At 39.3% G+C, this 18,894-nt stretch overlaps 1 protein-coding gene across 2 annotated transcripts in view; it reads left to right on the top strand.

Moving 5' to 3' along the window:
* The first annotated feature begins 5,685 nt into the window (after positions 1–5,685).
* The window catches only part of MED23 (mediator complex subunit 23), a 40,731-nt gene continuing 27,522 nt past the window's right edge, over positions 5,686–18,894 (top strand). The window contains exons 1-10 of one of the 2 annotated variants that reach the window (XM_037520405.2): positions 5,686–5,892; positions 6,237–6,268; positions 6,416–6,503; positions 10,474–10,598; positions 12,029–12,140; positions 13,648–13,746; positions 14,678–14,779; positions 15,219–15,288; positions 16,805–16,917; positions 18,274–18,369. In XM_037520405.2, the coding sequence (XP_037376302.1) occupies positions 5,854–5,892; positions 6,237–6,268; positions 6,416–6,503; positions 10,474–10,598; positions 12,029–12,140; positions 13,648–13,746; positions 14,678–14,779; positions 15,219–15,288; positions 16,805–16,917; positions 18,274–18,369 (876 nt within the window). In that variant the 5' untranslated portion in view covers positions 5,686–5,853. The remainder of the gene's footprint in view (positions 5,893–6,236; positions 6,269–6,415; positions 6,504–10,473; positions 10,599–12,028; positions 12,141–13,647; positions 13,747–14,677; positions 14,780–15,218; positions 15,289–16,804; positions 16,918–18,273; positions 18,370–18,894) is intronic. The other variant, XM_037520404.2, reaches the window with a different exon arrangement.

The following is an 18,894-nucleotide window of genomic DNA, read 5'->3' as shown; positions in this document are numbered from 1 at the left end:
TTTTTTTTTTTTTTATACAAGAACTGAGGTACAGTCAGAGGCATGGGAGGGTGAGAGAATTCATCAGAGACGGAGTGGGGAGCAGAACAGGCAGACGGACCAAAGACACTGCTGAGGGGAGCAGCGGGCGAGGCAGGAGAGGTCTGCCGCACCGTGTGGGTTTCTCCCTGGCCGGCCAGGAATTGAACCCATGCTACAGAGGCTGCGGACAGCTTCACAGTGTTGCTCTCAACCTGCTGCGCCACTGGGAGGTCCTTATAATGTATTATAGCTAAAAAATACAGATTAAAATCAGCCATGAGGAAGATGACATCGAGCAGATCCAGGACTAGCACTAAGCACAGAGCTTCCCTCTCCTGCCCCCTTGGAGCTGTGAGCAGCATGACTTTCCTGGCATCCATATGTGAAACACACCTACTGTGTTGCCAGCCAAGGGTGCTCAATTGTGCTGTGGTGTCCAGAGATTTTACTGGGGCATGGTTGACCACCAACATAGCTAATCTCAATCTCCAGCCTCTCCAGACATGCCCTAAACTTCCCCACCTCAAATCACATTATTCGAATACCTGGGATGACCAAATACCCCAGGCAAACCAGACTACTCCTTCAGGCATAAGATTCCAGAAGCGCAAAATAACCTTTCAGAAGTGAAGGGCAAAAGTTAAGCCCTTTTCAGCTCATTCCCCAGCACTGGTTCAAATTTGACTTCCTCAAAACCCACTGCTCCTATGCTGAACTGGCACAATATGCTATTTTAAGCTTTTTTACTTAAAGAGTATTATCTTACCATTTTTGAAAGTATCTTAATTTTACATAAAGTATATATATATATATATATATATATATATATATAAAAACAATACAATGCTAACAGTAGTAATTTATACCGAAAAGTTTTACTTTCATATTTAAATAACTTGAATAACAATATAATGTATTTGTGTGAGGTAGAAAAATGAGTCAGTATCTTAACTTACAACTTACTGGAAATATCAGAAATATCCAATAACTCCTACAGTGTAACAGAAATTCTTCAAGATTTCAATCAGTTATTTGTTAATGTTTCTGATTCTGCTTCAATTTGATTAGAAGTAGCTCAAATGTCTCAGTGTATTTTCATACCATCTTTCCAAAGCTTAAATCTTTTTCTTTTTTTTCCTGTTAAAATTAATAAAAGTTCACTTACCACCTTAATACCCTCATGCTTTGTTTTAATTTGTCAGAACTACTTTCAATTACAAGATGCCTCTGCCTCCAAGTCCCCCACAATCACTCTCTTATTTTCCTAATCCATGTATGACCAGAAGAGCCCAGATCATGCTAAATATTTAAAGGGATTAGATGCCATATGAATGATGTCAACCAAACCTTTTCAAAACCTTAGCTCCTAGATATAAATGCCACCCTTGCTGTTAAATATATTAGTGAAATAACTCTTGGAGCTGTTTGTACTCCTCAAAAATAAATACATGCTTGTGGTCAGGTGGTAACCACCCTGAGCCAACATAGATCCACTAAACAGCTGACAACTAGGAAGGCAATAACTCTCAGGAAATTTTATTACTCCTTCATGTATAAAAAAATCGCTTAGCTGGAATTCCTTACAGGTAAGTACCTGAGACTACTGCTGCCCGGGAGTAGACATTGAACTCTCTCACATGGGTTGTTTCAGATAACAACACTGCTTTAGATTATCTGTTATCAAAACAAGGAGGCACATGTACTATAGCTAATACTACTTCCTGTGCTTGGACAAACACCTTAGAAGAAATAGAAACACACACAGAAAGAATCAACGAAAACACCCACTGGGGTGTCTCCATCCTGTGGTTAGGGGAAGATGGGTGGTTGCAGGAGAGAGGTTCCCAAACTGCCTTTCATTCTGGCATTAACTGTAGGTCCAGCCAGTTTGTCTCCTTCATGGCAGCTCGGGGATGTGCTGTGTCTCTTCAGGATCAGGGCTTTGCATGGGCCATTACTGAGCAGCTTTCTAGGCTAGTTAGGTGCTCATTTGGCACAGGGGTGGCTCCTAGTATTTTAACCAACTGGTTCTGGGTCAGATGGTACAGTTTATATAACTGCTAATACAGATTTTGAGTGTTAAAGTCCTTTTGAAGGCCAGTTATTTAAAAGAACTTCTCAGGACACCATGGTCTGAAAGGGGAATGTAGATGTAGCAGGAAGAGCCGAGCCCTGTGCTGAAAGTGAGCCACAATCATCCTGGGGAATCGCCTCCCTGGCACCCTATGAGAACATGCCCCCAGTCAGCATGAGAGTCCAGGAGCCCACCCTGGGACTCCCACAGACACACTTTCTTAAGCAAAATTTAAAAGACGACATTCATTGACTATAACAAATGAGAAAACTGACCCTCTGAAGGATTTACTTAATTAATTTTCAGGAAACATTAGTTTATGGTTTAGGGAACATTAGTTTATGGTTTAGAAAAACACTGCAGGCTGGATTCCTACTGTTGTTACTTGTCCTAAGGCATAACTTTGTTGGTTAAATTTGTGTTCTATTGTCCTTCTAGTCAGCCACTGTCAGAATTGTGCTCTCCAGGTCCCCGAGTCACTGTATTTGCAATTTGCTAAGATAGAGTCTTCTGACTTAAGCTCCCACCCCAGGCCTGCTGGATGGACACCAACCAGGAGAGTGGACTTCTCTTTTTGGAACAGCAATAGAAGGTGGTTTCCATTAGATCAACAGAGGAACTGGATAGAGTCAGAGCAGAAGCATTATCCTCATTCTGACAACAACTGGATCCATCAGATAATTTGTGAATTCATAAGTTGTACTATATTCATACTATGGAATACTTACTACTGAGCACCAATACACATAGTGGGTCTCAAAACACAATGTATGGAAGAAGCTAGGCACAAAAGAGTATGTACAGTGTGATTCCAACTTTACAAATTACAAGAACAAGGGCCTCCCTGGTAGCGCAAGGATTAAGATGCAGCACTATGAAGCTATCCACAGACACTGCAGCACAAGTTCGATCCCTGGCCAGGGAGCTGACCCACATGGCGCAGCAGACCTCTCCTGGCTCGCCCGCTGAAGGATTTACTTAATTAATTTCCAGGGAAACAGACCACAGGAATTTTCAGTCAATCTGCCTGTTCTGCTCCCCACTCTGTCTCTGGTGAATCTTCTCACCCCTTGCACCTCTGGCCTGTACCCCAGGTCTTGTATGCAAAAATAAATAATCTTTAAAAAAAAAAAACCACAAGAACAAACTAATTAATGAATATATAAAATAAAACAGTTTAGATATGAAGAACACCAGGAACTTTCTGAGGTCATAAAAGTATTTCATATCTTGAGTGAGATAGAAGTTAAACAAATGTGAACATCTGTCAAAATTCATGGATCTCAATGCATATAAGTTATACAACAATTAAAAATGAATATTGGGAAGACAGTAAGAAAGTCTAGAAATGGTAAATTTTTATTCAAAGAATGGAGCATAAGCAAGCATGACGTAAGCACTAATTTATAGTTGGTTATGGCAAAAATATACTTTTCCGTTGAACTTTTAAACTTTTTTAAAAGTTTATCCCAAGAGCTGGGATGCAGGCCAGAGGTGTAGGGGGTGAGAGGATTCACCAGAGACAAAGTGGGGATCAGAACAGATGGGCTGACTGAAATGCACTGCTGAGGGGAGCATCTGAGAGACAGGAGAGGTCTGCTGCACCATGTGAGTTAGCTTTCTGGCTGGCTGGGATGGAATGCGTGCTGCAGTGACTGTGGATAGCTTAATAGCACTGACACTTAACCCCTTGCACCACCAGGGAGGCCCCTATTTAAACCTTTAAATGATACAAGACCTGGACAATATTGAGATTAGCTGGCATTTGCTTAGAATACATTGGCTGGGAAATAGAGTAGAACATGGAGCATTGCCAGGTTATAAATGCAAAGAGTTTTAGAAGTGTATCTGATTAAAGAAAACCCACAATAGAATAATCTGTTTAGAAAACAAAAATGAACAATATATTGTTATGGTACTTTGATTTTCATAATTCTGTTTCTGTCTTTCTTACAGCCTGGATGATGTAGTTTTGTGGGCCCCACGTTGGGCATCAAAATGATGTTGGCACCAGATGATGTGAAGAGCCCCACGTTGGGTGCCAAAATGATGTTGTTTTGTGAAGTTGTGGGGTCCTTGGATTCACTCTGGGAAAGGTTTCACCAGAGCTCCCATTTCAGGGGTACACGGTGAGTTTTCCAGGCGAGTTTCTCCATGAGACAGAGACATTAGTTATATTTAAAGTGCAGGTTTATTAGGGAAAGGGACAGGTTTGCTGAGAGAGGCCTGCGTGGTTGCAGGCGTGCGCGGCCTTGAGGAGAGAGGCCTCCGCTGAGGGAGGTCAGTGAAGAGAAGTCCTGCCAGGTACAGATCACGGGCAGCCAGAAAGCTGCTGCCCTGCAAAGACACAGAGTTGGTGAAAAGAGGCACCTGCATAATCACAGGTGGGCAGTGGGAGGGCTGCCCTGAGCCTGTGCAGAGACTGCATTGATGTAGTCCTTTTCTCTTTGGGAGGGGTCACTCCTCCGTGGAGTGGCCTGCTTGTTGCCGATGTTGGCAAAACAAGAAAGGGACCAGAGATTCCAGAGTGGGCCCAATTTCCATCTCTTTACACTCAGGCCTGTGCTCCACTCCCTACAGGAGTCTGATCCTGCTTGGGGCTCATACCTTGTGACAAGGCCCTGGTGCCTATGGGTCATGACCTCTACAGCTGGGTTAATGGTCATGTTATTCCGCTCCACCCCCACCTCCTTGTGTGAATCAGGTTTTAGTCTTGTGAAGCCTCCTTTCCAGTTTTTCTATTCTTGTCCTCCATCATGGACATTTTGCACATCGATTGCTGCAATACAGTTTATTTAAAAACCTAACACCTTTAGGTCTAGCATTGGGGAGATGGTGAAAAAATATTCCATTAGGCACACAATGTTATATGAAGATAAAGACGAGACCCCCTAGATCACCTTGAAGGAGGAGGGTAAGCCTCCATGCTTGAAAAAATAGAAAGGGGGAAGAGGAGGCACACCAATTAGTGCTCTTAGGCATCTGCTCTGAACATGCCTCTGCCACTCCAGTCCACACCAACTCCCACCAGAGACTATAGGCATTCAGTAATTGGTAAATGTTATTATTTTTAGGTAATTATAACTAAAAAATGCTAGATATAATCCGATGACTAACAAAAATTAATAACACATTCGTTAGATTTTTTCAACTTTCATCGAAATCTGGCTATAGGTCGGGCATTATGCAAGGCACTGAGCTTACTGTGGTGGAGAAGACACGATTCCTGTGGTCAGGAAAAGCGTGGTTTCAGCTCTGGGTTCCATGCTGCTGAGGCCACAGACACCAAACTGACGCAGAGAGCCGAAAGAGCATTTCCCGCCAGCTGCTGACCCTTACTCCAACTTTTTTCTTTTCCAGTCTACAAAACAAAGCAGGAAGCAAGTCCCACTGCAGCCAGACGGTGGCAGCCTGTAGCCGACAAAGTCGGGGGTAACTTAGGCTCGCGAATCCACTGGGGGCGTCCTGGTCCGACTCGCGGGTTACAGGCTGCTCCATAGTCGGAACCACCTAGCTGGTCCCTAGTTTCTGTCAGGTCCGTAATCTGCGAGGACCAGGCGCTTCCGGTCTTCCGTGCAGGTTCCGGCTGCTTGTTGGGCGGAGGCGGGGACGGCTCGCAGTGGAGGCCTGTCGGGAAAAGTGATCGGGGCTGATTGGGTCTTGGGGGCTCCTCTGCCCCAAGTGCTCCTCTGTTCCCGGAGCTCGGGTCAGACCCGAGGGGCGCAGTGCGCCCCGAGGAAGGCCGGGCGGTGGTACAGATGGAGACGCAGCTGCAGAGCATTTTTGAGGAGGTGGTGGTGAGTGGGACCGGGGATTCGGGGCCTTGGCTGGGTGTTGGGGAGACTTGGGGGCCGTCGATCAAGGAGCTCAGCCCCGGGAACCCTTTTCCCAGCGCTCCTTTGTTTTGACACCGAGCTTGTGTGCAGGGTGTTAACGATTCTCACGTTGCTGTCAAATTTCAAAGTTCTCCTTTGAAATCCGCAAAACCCTTTGGGACAGGCCAGACTGGTTTGTTCGCTTCTGTGTGTTCCTGATTAAGATGACTTGATCGATGTATTCTGTAATATTTTCTTCGGGGAGGCCCCTCCTATACAGAAATTTCACAGTTTACACCTTTTTTTTTTTTTTTTTTTTTAAATAGAAAACGGAAATTATAGAAGAGGCTTTTCCTGGGTGAGTATACGCTTGGCAGATTTTTGCATTTTCACACTAGTGTGTTTTTGTAAAACTTAGTCATGGAGGTTTATAAGATCAACTAATCTGATTATGTTGAATTATCTTTTTAAAACTAGTGGCAAAAAACTGGTCTTTGTCTTTTAGCATGTTTATGGATACCCCCGAAGATGAAAAAACAAAATTAATTAGCTGCTTGGGAGCATTCAGACAATTCTGGAGTGGTCTGTCTCAGGTGAGTACTACATTTTTAATCCATTCACCGAGTGATTTTTTTTTTGCACTTCCCTCCCCCTTTTTTTTACATTTACTTTGATGTTATTGTTAAGATCTTTCTGAGAAAAGAGAAAATTGTCATCATCTTTTATTTGTATATTCTGGTTTCTACTTGTTTCAGTTTATACTTCCAATGGAGATTCTTTATTGTTAGACTTTTTTTTAAATGTCCCCATGTTAGATTACATAAAATCATTTTCATCCTATTCTGATTTATTGGTATACTTACAGACAGCCTTTAGACATTTTAAAGGAGAAAAATTTCATTTCTTCAAAGGAGCTGTCACAGCACTGAAACAAAGATATTGTAGTAAAGAATCTGTAGTATAGATACAAAAATGTTGTAGTAAGTTTCTACAATAGGATACAGAGATATTATAATAAAAACAAGAAAATGAAGAGGTAAAATTTAGAAAGAACAGTCACTAGAAAATGTATGTGTTAAAAAAACAAAGCATATGTTCCTTAATGAGTTAGTGTTCCATTAGTGCATTAAATTCTCATGGTGCTTTATAGATAGGAAAATGGAACTCTTTGCACTTGAGCCACTGGTGGCTCAAACTCATGTTACCGTAGCCAAGGCTTTAACCCCTGCACCACCAGGGAGGCCTCAGCATTATCAAGCTATCCCTGGCCAAGGAGATTACCCATATGGTGTGGCAGACCTCTCCTGTCTTACCTGCTGCTCCCCTCAGCAGTGTATTTCAGTGGATCCGCCTGTTCTGCTCCCCACTCTGTCTCTGGTGAATCCTCTCACCCCACACACCTCTAGCCTACCATCCAGTTCTTGTATACATAAATAAGTAAATCTTTTTTTTTTTTTTTAAGATTTATTTATTTATTTATACAAGCACTGGGTACAGTCAGAAGTGTGGGAGGGTGAGAGAATTCACCAGAGCTAGAGCAGGGAGCAGAGCAGGCAGAAGGACCGAAGTACACTGCTGAGGGGAGTAGCGGGCGGCAGGAGAGGTCTGCGCGTCATGCGGGACCCTCCTCCGGTGGCCAGGGAGCAGCCGGGGATTGAACCGGCGCTGCAGAGGCTGCGGGCAGCTTAGCAACCCAGCGCTCAACCACTGCGCCACCGGGGAGGCCCTAAATCTTTTTTTTTTTTTTTTTAAGATTTTATTTTATTTATTTATACAAGCACTGGATACAGTCAGAAACGCAGGAGGGTGAGAGAATTCACCAGAGGCAGAGCGGAGAGCAGAGCAGGCAAACTGACAAACTACACCACCGAGGGGAGCACTGGGTGGCAGGAGAGGTCTGCGTGCCATGTGGGACCCTTGCCCTGTGGCCGGGGATTGAACCGGTGTTGCAGAGGCTGTGGCAACTCAGCTTCGCAACTCAGCGCTCAACCGCTGCGCCACCCGGGAGGCCCTAAATAAGTAAATCTTAAAATATATATATATATACTTGCTACTCAGGCATAGATCGCATGTTTGCAATATATTCATTTTTAATTATTTTCTGTTAGGTAATATGCATGGTTCAAAATGCAAAGATAAACCAGTGCATAATCTGCTTTCCATCTTTCTTCACTTAATCACCTGTTCTTTTTCATGTCTTTAGCTCATATCTCAGTTTATGTTTCATCTAGAAATAAGTGTATAGAATTATTTTTATGCCACTGGTCATGTACTGTGTGTACTGTTCGAACACCTTGCTCCCCTACTCACCTTAATATCATCTGAAATTCTTTTTTTTTAAAGATTTATTTACTTATGCATATAAGAGCTGAGGTATAGGCCAGAGGTGCTGGGCGGTGAGAGGATTCACCAGAGACAGAGTGTGGAAAGCAGAACAGGTGGATCTACTAAAATAAACTGCTTAGGGGAACAGCGGGCAAGACAGGAGAGGTCTGCTCCACCATGTGGGTTAGCTCCCTGACTGGGGATTGAACCCGTGCTATAATGGCTGCTGATAGCTTCACAGTGCTGAGGCTTAACACTTTGTGCCACCAGCGAGGCCCCTGAAAGTAATTCTTTATCACTCCATTAAAAACTACTTCTGCCTTCCTTTTATACTTTCTTTTTTTTTTTTCCTTTTATACTTTCTTTTAGCACCATAATGTTCGGTTTTCTGCCTGTACCTTCTTTTACTTGACAAGTCCTCTACTTACTGATGGATAGTTGTTTCTTATCTTTTCCATTTTATTTTATTTTTTTTTAAAGATTTTTTTTATTTATGCATATAAGAGCTGGGGTACAGGCCAGAGATGCGGGGGGTGAGAGGATTCACCAGAGACAGAGTCGGGGCCAGAACAGGCAGACTGAGTAAAATACACTGCTGAGGGGAGCAGTGGGCAAGACAGGAGAGGTCTGCTTTGCCACTTGGGTTTTGCTCCCTGGCAGGCCAGGGATCAAACTCGTGCTGCAGATGCTGCAAATTGCTTCATAGTGTGTTGCTTAAGCCCTTGTGCCACCAGGGCGGCCCTACCTTTTCCATTTTAAACAATACTACAATGAATAATAATATACACAGGACACAGAATATATGCCTGGAAATAGTATTGCTGGATCAAAAGACTTACCAGTTGTAATTTTAATAGGAATTGCCTAATGGCTTTCCAAAAAGGTCACCATTTTTGTACTCCCTTTCGCAGTGTATGAGAATATCTGTTCCCTATCCCTCACAAGAGAATGATAATGAACTTATTGCTCATTGCCAATGTAAAACATGAGAAAATAGAATTTTATTTTATTTATCTGATGATGTTCTTCTTTCCAACCATATTTTAATTTTCTAATAATTCATTAAGCATTTTGAGTTAAGGTATGCCCATCATCTTCCAGAAGTTTGTATTGGAATAGGTCAGTCGGGGAGAAAATAACTATGTCTAAATCAACATTGTACGTACAACAATAGAAGTATGTATAAGGGACAGCTGTAATGCAGAGAATCAGCAAGTTCTTCTTGAAAGTATCTTAGAAAGCAGGGCCTCCCTGGTGGCGCAGGCGGTTGAGCGCCCCACTGTGAAGCTGTCCGCAGCCTCTGCAGCGTGGGATCGTTTCTTCAGTCTGCCTGTTCTGTTCCTTGCTCTGTCTCTGGTGGATCCTCTCACCCTCCCACGCATCTGGACTGTACCCCAGTTCTTGTATAAAAATAAATAAATCGGGCCTCCCCGGTGGCACAGCAGTTGAGCGCTGGGTTGCGAAGCTGCCTGCAGCCTCTACAGCACCCGTTCGATCCCCAGCTGCTCCCTGGCCACCAGAGGAGGGTCCCGCATGGCTCGCAGACCTCTCCTGCCGCCCGCTGCTCCCCTCAGCAGTGTACTTCGGTCCTTCTGCCTGCTCTGCTCCCTGCTCTGGCTCTGGTGAATTCTCTCACCCTCACGTGCTTCTGACTGTACCCAGTGCTTGTATAAATAAATAAATAAATCTTCTGAAAATAAATAAATAAATAAATCTTTAAGAAAAATATCTTAGAAAGCAATTTTTGATATGAGCACTGCATTTGATATCAAATTTAAAGTTTGCAAGTCTAGAAATTTGATAAATTTGATATGCTATTCGCTTCACAAATGATTAGGGTTATCAGAATTAGATGCACACTGAATTCTCATGAGGCTTATATGAATAACCCATTGTGGATTTGTTCCCCCAGTGACAGGAATATTTATATCATCCACTAAGGGCCCTGCTTACAGTGCCCCACACAATGTGTGCTAGGTTTTTCTATTCATTGTGATTATGTTAATACTGTTTTATTCTTTTTGGAGATCCCTTGTAAGAAAGTAAGTTTAATCTATATAATTGTAAGGTTTTGATTTCACTCAGTGTGAAATTATTTCATTTTACTTTTATAAAACTGTTTTTATCCATGAATATTATAGTGGAGTATCTCATTTATATACCTAGATCTTGTATTAGCTGTTTGTTAGTTACAGAATATAGCTTTAGAATAAAATATATTAATTTTCTAATTTTTAGGAATCTCATGAACAGTGCATCCAGTGGATTGTTAAATTCATTCATGGCCAGCATAGCCCTAAAAGAATTTCATTTCTTTATGACTGCTTAGCAATGGCAGTTGAAACTGGTGTTCTTCCACCCAGGTATGTTTGATGTGGGTGTGAGCAATACAAAGAATTTTCCCTTTTTTTTTTGGTGGGACCCTTGCCGGAGGCTGGAGAACAAACCCGCGCTGCAGAGGCTGCGGGCAGCCCCTCAGCCCAGTGCTCAACCACTGTGCCACCAGGGGAGGCCCCTAAAGAATTTTCCTTTTTATTAATGTTTGAAAATTAGTTGAAATTGCTGTAAAGTGGTAAGGGAATAAAGTTAAGCTCAAGAGTAATTATGTTATTCCTAAAACCTCTAGTTCTAATTCTGGGCTGTATTGTTCTCAGAATAAGGCCTTATACTTAAGGCCATACCTAATACACATAAGGCTGTAAAATGAGGCAGGCTTTGCTTTGCCTTTGATGAGCCAAGCTCATTCACTTTGATGAGCTTGTTCTTGTTCTACTGCCCGATGACTATCTCAACTCTCCATAACTTGAACTAACAATAATACTTTTATTTACCTTTATGGTTATGGTTGTTGATAAGTTAGTAGGCAGTTTTTTCTCAGACTATCATGATTACAGTGAGATGGTGACTAGCACTGGAATTCTCCATCACAAAGACTGGCAGTCATCTGGAACCTCACCTGGGACAATCAGCCAGTACCTACCCATCCCTTTTCTTGGACTTTCTCAAAGCATGTTAGAGTCTACTAACAAGCATTCAAAAAAGAGTTAGGCAGAAGCTGTAGAAATCTTGTCTTGAGAGTCTAACAGTCCCTCTTGCTGTAGTCTTAGATTGCACATGTTTAAAGAAAGCAATTGTATCTCTTCCTCCCACTTCTCCATGGGAGGAGAGTCCGTATCACATTTCTGAAGAGTCGGTGTGTTCAAAAATCTTGTTGTTGCCATTTTGGAAAAATAAAGATTGCCCCCAACTGATAGATGGTAACCACTTAATCACTAGCTTTTGGTAGATTGATTTCTAGTGAAAATATAACAGAATGAATATTATTTATTTCTTTGTGTTTAATGTTTCATGCAAGTAAAAAAATATAAAATACTGTACACTTTTTTTTTTTAAGATTTATTTTTATACAAGTACAGGCCAGAGATGCGGGAGGTGAGAGGATTCACCAGAGACAGAGTAGGGAACAGAGCAGGCAGACGGACCGAAGTCCACCACTGAGGGGAGCAGCGGGCAAGACAGGAGAGGTCTGTCCCACTGTGTGGGATGCTTGCTGGCCGGCCGGGAATTGAACCGGCGCTAAAGAGGCTTCAGACAGCTTCACAGTGCTGCGCTCAACCCGCTGTGCCACCGGGGAGGCCCACTGTACACATTTTTTAAAAAGTATGCTTGAGTATGTGATGCATCTCTGTGAAACAAAATACTCTTAACAAATATGATGTCAAAACACAAACTTTGGCTGTTAAAGAATTTGCAAAATTTTCTGTTGTAACCAGAAAAAGTATTTTTTTTTTAGGATGGTTTGTGAATCCCTGATAAACTCTGATACTCTTGAATGGGAGAGAACACAGCTTTGGGCCTTAACATTTAAACTTGTTCGGAAAATAATTGGAGGAGTGGATTATAAGGTATTTTTTCTTAACTGTAAAAGGTGATCACTTTCAGGCATAATACATTTTCAGTATAGATAAATAACTTTTTTTCAGATGAGAGAAATGAAATGGAAACTTTTTAAAAATCCATTTTTTGTTGTATTTCTCAAAGGGATTTGGGAGCTCAGTCTTCCTACAGCTCTCTCTTCCCCTCACAGTATTCTTTAAAGTGTAGGTGACTTATCTATCTTTATGATATGTAGGGAAGTAGCCAGGCAGAATTGGGTTCCCTTCATGTCCCAGATCTTATAATGCGTTGTGTGTCCCTTTTCTAATGAAAGAGCACAAAACGGGTATGTGGAACTGAAAGGGGATGTAGGCATCAAGGTGAACAAGTTCTGCTTTATTTCTATCTTGACCTCCTTTAGACTTCTGCCTTTCTTTCACTAGTATTTTAAGTACCCCGCTCTTGACCAAAACATTAGCATTCATTCTCTAATTATTTCTTATAATACAGCCCATTATCTCCATAGCTACAAAAGCCATTTTGCTTCATTTAATTTACTTCTGTTATTGTTCTTTTTGAAAAAAGTGCTAATATCTGATCCTGTGCTTTATGCCTGCAGTTTCTCTAATCTGAAATGAGTTAACAGATAATGACCTAACAAATAGTAATTGATTTGAATCGTGATGTAACACAAAATTAATTCTAAGAAGCCTTTTCTCATTATTTTCTCTTTGTAAGTACTTCATTTTCCTTAGCAGGTTAATAATGCAGTTTTTACTCTCTTCTCTATTAGTATGGTGTTTTATAATTCTTTGCATTTTCTTCCATGTGTATGTTCTATCTTCTTTTTACAAGATTGGTCACATATTTACACTCAATAAATGTTTAACGAAAATTGGTTTTATGTCATTATCAGTTCTGAAATAATGTAACGGGTAGAAGATATTAGGAAATGGCCAGTTATCAGAATAGTCTTAATAAATTTGAGGGCTTAAGGTATGTGATGGAGGAGAAGGATGAGTAAAGTTAGAATATGCCAAAGAGTTGAGCAGACAGCAGCAGCATCTTCTGGACAGTTTAATATCACTACTCCTGTTTTCAAAGTATTTTTAAGTCTTATTCAAATATATTTCTGTTCATAAGCACATCAAGCTTGTTTGGTATTTGTTGCCATGAAAATCCCCTTAATGTTTCTAAATGTGGAAAGCTTAATTATTATTTATCAGTGACTTTCATTGTTCATTCACATCACAAGACATTTTAGAATTGTATTTTGATTTTTTTGTTTTTGTTAATGTACCTAGGTTTTCAAAACATACTGAAAAATGAAAGACATTATCAGATTGCTAATACAGGATCTATTGTGAAAATGATTATTCTCTTGTGTTAGTGTTAAAACTTGATTGTTCATTCAGAAAAATAAAATAATTGGAAGATAACTTCCTGAATATATAATCTTGAAGCCTATAGGTGTTTTAAGCAGCACAAGAGACATTACTTAGTTTTAATTTGTTTTTGTTTTTTTTCTTTTGTCAGGGTGTTCGAGATCTCTTAAAAGTGATTTTGGAGAAAATCCTGACAATTCCCAATACAGTGAGCTCAGCTGTTGTACAACAGCTTCTGGCAGCAAGGGAGGTAACTAATACATGCCTGCAATTCATTGCTCATAACCTTTAAAAAGTCGAGTTTTATATAGTTAGCTACTTTTAAAATGTTTAGTAGTTTGTGGAATATTCCATTTGTTTACTTAAACAAAAATTGCTTGTATTTTTTTTTTTTTTTTTTTTTTTTAATATTAAATTTTATTTTTATATTCCCCCATACAATTGCAAACGCCCCATTCTGACACCAATCCTTCCCCTCCCGCCCCCCACCCCCCAAAAAGTGTCTCTGGTTCATAGTTTTTTGTTGATTTTGATTTTCACTTTCTTATATTCATTTTCCTGGTCCCTTATTTAAGTTTTCTAGATTCCTGCTATGAGTGAGACCATCCGGTATTTTTCTTTTTCTTTCTGGCTTATTTCGCTGAGCATGATCCCTTCCAGCGCCATCCATGTTGCTGCAAATTGCATGTGTTTATCTTTTTTGAATGCTGAGTAAAAATTGCTTGTATTTTTAAAAATGCTATTTCACTTTTGTTACATTCCAAAAGGAAATTTTAAATTGTATTTAATTTATAATTTATAATTTTCAATTATGAAAGCGACAATATAGATATTAAAGTATTTTTAACTATTATAATATGTCAGCCTATGACGCCATTAAAAGTTCTTTGTGCTTTGTCACTAATGTGAGAAATGTTATATTGGTTTGTTGCTCTTCTATTTGAGCCTATCAACACTTAAAATTTTTTCATTGTTATTTACTACATCAGCAATTCATTATTTATTAACCATTTTTTAGAAGTTCTTCACATATTAAATATTCCTTTGTACTTTAAATAATCTCAATCAATCCATGAATCAGTATCTCTACTTTTTAACATCTTAGCTGTTATCATTGCATTTAAACGGCTTAGCAGGACTCATCAAGAATGATAGATACATTTCCCTGTTGTTTTTCTTAGGTTATAGCCTATATCTTGGAAAGAAATGCCTGCTTATTACCAGCCTATTTTGCTGTCACAGAGATCAGGAAACTATATCCTGAGGGAAAGCTTCCACACTGGGTAAATTTTATGTTTTCCAAAACTGTTAAAAAAACTTTTAGTCAAAATTAGTTATAAATGATTCTTTTTTCAGGACCATTGTTTTTAAAAATGGTCACTTTTATCCTTAGGTAATATGTATTTTTTTAATTCACTATGGTGTATTTCTTTCATTTCTCTGTCCTATTGAGACAGTTTATAGACTATATGATAAATACAGCTTCATCTGGTACTAAAGACATTGTAGTAGGACATGTCTTAATTCAAAGTCAGGTGAACTAGTAAGTAATTATTTAGAAGGAAAAAAAGAAAAATAACCTTTAAATAATTTTTATGTGCCAGGCGGTGTTCTAAATCTTTATCTATTATCTCACTTTATGTAAATGATGATTGTAATCAAAGCTATCTTGATTTTATTTTTATTCTTATTTTGTTTTCTTGTTTATTTGTTTGTTTTCAGTTACTTGGAAACCTGGTCTCAGACTTTGTGGATACATTCAGGCCCACAGCAAGGATAAATTCCATTTGTGGTAGGCTTATAATTTAAAATATACATTATTGTACCTCATTTTTAGTGACTAATTGACTAGTATACCTGTTGACTAGTTGATCTAGTCAACAAAGGTAGTATCTTATAAATGTCTTGATGGCAATATGTTTATTAATAACTCTCTAGTTGCTTAAAAATAACCTGTTGCTTGTCTTCAGTTACTTTGCTGAGCAGGTAGGCTGGGTCTAAGCTTCAGATAGAACTATCCAAGAACGTATGTTTCCTAGTGATTAAAGGGACTTAATAGAGATAGTAAAGAACTGTGGTTTCTAGGTAACTAGACATTCAGTTACTAACTGTTCCTCTGGCCACAATACATAGACTATCAGTTTCTGTTCATATGACTTTGTACCTTTGTTTGTAACTTATGTGATTTTCCTTTTTTTATTGTTTTTTGTTAGATTATCTTTATTTCTTTTAGAAATAAGCATATGATTTGGCAGTCTTTGCAGTGCTCATATACTCCGGAATTATTTCTAGAAATTATGGTTGCTTCAGGGCTATCTGGAAAATAGATCATTATTTATTCAATAATCAGATATTGAGCACTTCCTATGAGCCAGATGCTTTTCTAGATCTTGGAAATACAAAAATAAATAGACATTAGACAGATAAGTTTCAGGCTTCTTGCTTTGGGAATTAATTGAACATTCAATAAATTATAGAAGTGGTACAGTTTTGGTCTATGTTTGTGGGTCTCCCTGGTGGCTCAGGGGTTAAAGTCTCAGCACTATCAAGCTATCACTAGCCACTGCAGCATGAGTTCGATCCCCGGCCAGGAAGCTAACCCACATGGTGCAGCAGACCTCTCCTGTCTTGCCTGCTGCTCCCATCAGCAGTGTATTTCAGTAGATCTGCCTGTTCTGCTCCCCACTCTGTCTCTGGACCTGTCTCTGGCTTCTGCACCTCTGTCCTACACCCCAGTTCTTATATGCATAAATAAATAAAAATACATCTTTTAAAACAAGATGCCTATGTGACATGCAAGTGGCAATATCCATTATGCTGTTGAATGTGTAGGCTAATGGTCATATTGTTGCCTCTATGGCCTCTGGGACAGCTGCACAAAATTAGTCATCGTGACTCTAGACTAGAGGTCTACAAACTTTCTCTGTAAAAAACCATATAGTAAATATGGCATTGTGGGCTATCTAACCTGTGGTAACTATTCACCTCTGCCATTGTAGTGTGAAAGTAGCAGAGTTCCAGTAAAACTACAGAAATGTGCAAACTGGATTGGCCAATGGATTATAGGTTGCTTACGTCTAGTCTGTCTTAGACATGGACGAAGGTGACATTTTTGTTTGGATTACTGTACAAATTGGTCTCCAGACATCTGGACTATACCAATAAAGAACATTCCCAAACTTCCATCTAACACATTTTTAAATGCATTTGGTTAGCACACATATTCAGTAATTATTTTTAGAATGAATGACAGACCAGGCATTGCTATCTTTGCATTTACTAAAAAACATTGTTTGTAATGCATACAGGCCGCTGCAGCCTTTTGCCAGTTGTAAATAACTCGGGTGCCATTTGTAATTCATGGAAATTGGATCCTGCGACACTTCGTTTTCCTTTGAAAGGCCTTTTGCCATATGATAAGGTATGTTGGTAAATGTACTAGAGTTTTTGGTCCATCTAACAGTCTTTGTCTTTGATTGTATGAGTGTAGTGCTAAATGGTCTGTTCATAGACTAAAGAAGTAAATATTTAATAAAAGATAATTTGTGGCTTATTATTTTTCCAATATCCATGTCTGTCCTGTGGTTTGTGATATTGCAGGTATTTATCTCCAGTGCTGCACCTATGGCAAAATACTTGGACATTAGAAAACTGAAATTTTTTAAATTAATTTCTTGTTTTTATTCTTACTTTACAAAGCGAGGACCAAAAATGCATTTGCAGTGCCCTTAAAATTTAAAGTGAGCCTCCCATTTGTTAGACTTGAGGGGGGTGGGGAAAGGGAGCAGGAGGCAGAGGATAAAAGTGAAGTACAAAATTCACAAAGGAAAAAAAATCCTCAATTTTATCAATAAAATGAAACGTGAGATATGAAGCTGCAAAGTAATTTCATAGATTTATTATTTTAGGGGTTGGAGTGCTGACAGCAGGGTATGGGGAGAACTGATATTTTTCTTGTGACTAGACTGTTTCATGTCAAAATGTTGTACAATGACAAGGAAACTTGTCCAAAAATGAAGAGAATGAGATAGTGAGATTAAGATGACAATTCTGGGCATTCAGAGTACTAGTCAGCAAAATTTGTGTATGTGAGAAAGTAAACTGAAAGGAATTTACAATCATCATAATAGCAACAATAATGAAAACAGATAAATATGCTTATTGTATGTTTCCTGTGTGCCAGGCACAATTCTAACAACTTTGCTGTAACCCTTAATTCATAATTATCACATTATTTCCATTATATAGATGATAAAACTGAGGCACCAGGTGAGATAGTAACTTGATCAAGGCCCCATGTTTAAAAAGAGTCAGGATCCAAACTTAGCCAATCTAGTTCCAGAATCTACTCTGTTATACCTCCCTGTGCTATGAAGGCATTTGTACTCTCCAAATTTGGAAACACTATTTATGTTTATAGGTGTTGAGAGGGATTGCAAACTACCTCCATTCTTCTTTGTTTAGGTTTGTTTCTGAACATAAAATTCTTTCCTTCCATGTAAGACTTGAGTAGGACGGTACCTGAAATCATTTCTGAGTTTATCCTCTGTATTACCTTGGGCAACTCCCTTCACCTAGTTATACCACTTACAAATGAGGGGTGGGAACAGATTAACTGTAAGCACTAAAATCCTATGATTTTCTTCCCCAATAGATACTGCCTACTGTGTGAAGGTAACAAGTGCCTTTAGAGGATTTTTTTAATCCCAATTTCAAATTATTTGAATTAACATTTATATTGATCTTGAAGCAATAATTTTCTTTATTTTCTTTAAAGGATCTGTTTGAACCACAGACTGCTTTGTTGAGATATGTATTGGAGCAGCCTTATTCCAGGGATATGGTCTGCAATATGCTAGGTTTAAATAAGCAGGTACTGTACTATGCTGGAAACCTAGTAAATTCTGCATAGAATCTGCACTATTCTTTTCTCTTTTCTTTGCTATAGCTGACTGAGCAAAACAGTTAAGAACTTTTTGATGATTTTTTTTAAATATATGGTTTATTAAAAAATGTATTGTTCCTATCATTTATATATTGCGTTAAGAATGTTAAAATTTAAAAGGAGATATTTTAAAAGTTGGTTTATTTTGCATTGCTTTTTTTTCTATAAGGCCAGTTTCAAGTATACCTTTTTTCAGAGAAACCTACACATGACTTAACCATAATTTTTGCCTTTTTTAATTGTTTGGGTATCTATTTTTATAACCCATGGTATCTTCAGCGTGGCCTCATTGCTGATTTTTTTTTTTTTTTTTTTTTTTTTTTTGTATTTGTTTGCTTTTGGTGGTTTAACATGTGGGAGGGTTTGTGCTGACTCTGGGTTCCTTGAGGCTGGCCTCATAGTCACTGTTTTGTCTTTTCTTTTTTTCTTCCTTTATTTTTGTTCTGTCCTGTC

The sequence above is a fragment of the Talpa occidentalis genome, unplaced genomic scaffold (genome assembly GCF_014898055.3).
Source record: "Talpa occidentalis isolate TD23 unplaced genomic scaffold, MPIMG_talOcc4v2.1 talOcc4.2, whole genome shotgun sequence".
Lineage (NCBI taxonomy): Eukaryota > Metazoa > Chordata > Mammalia > Eulipotyphla > Talpidae > Talpa > Talpa occidentalis.
The sequence above is the reverse complement of the archived record's forward strand: the minus strand, read 5'-3'. Positions and strand labels throughout refer to the sequence as shown.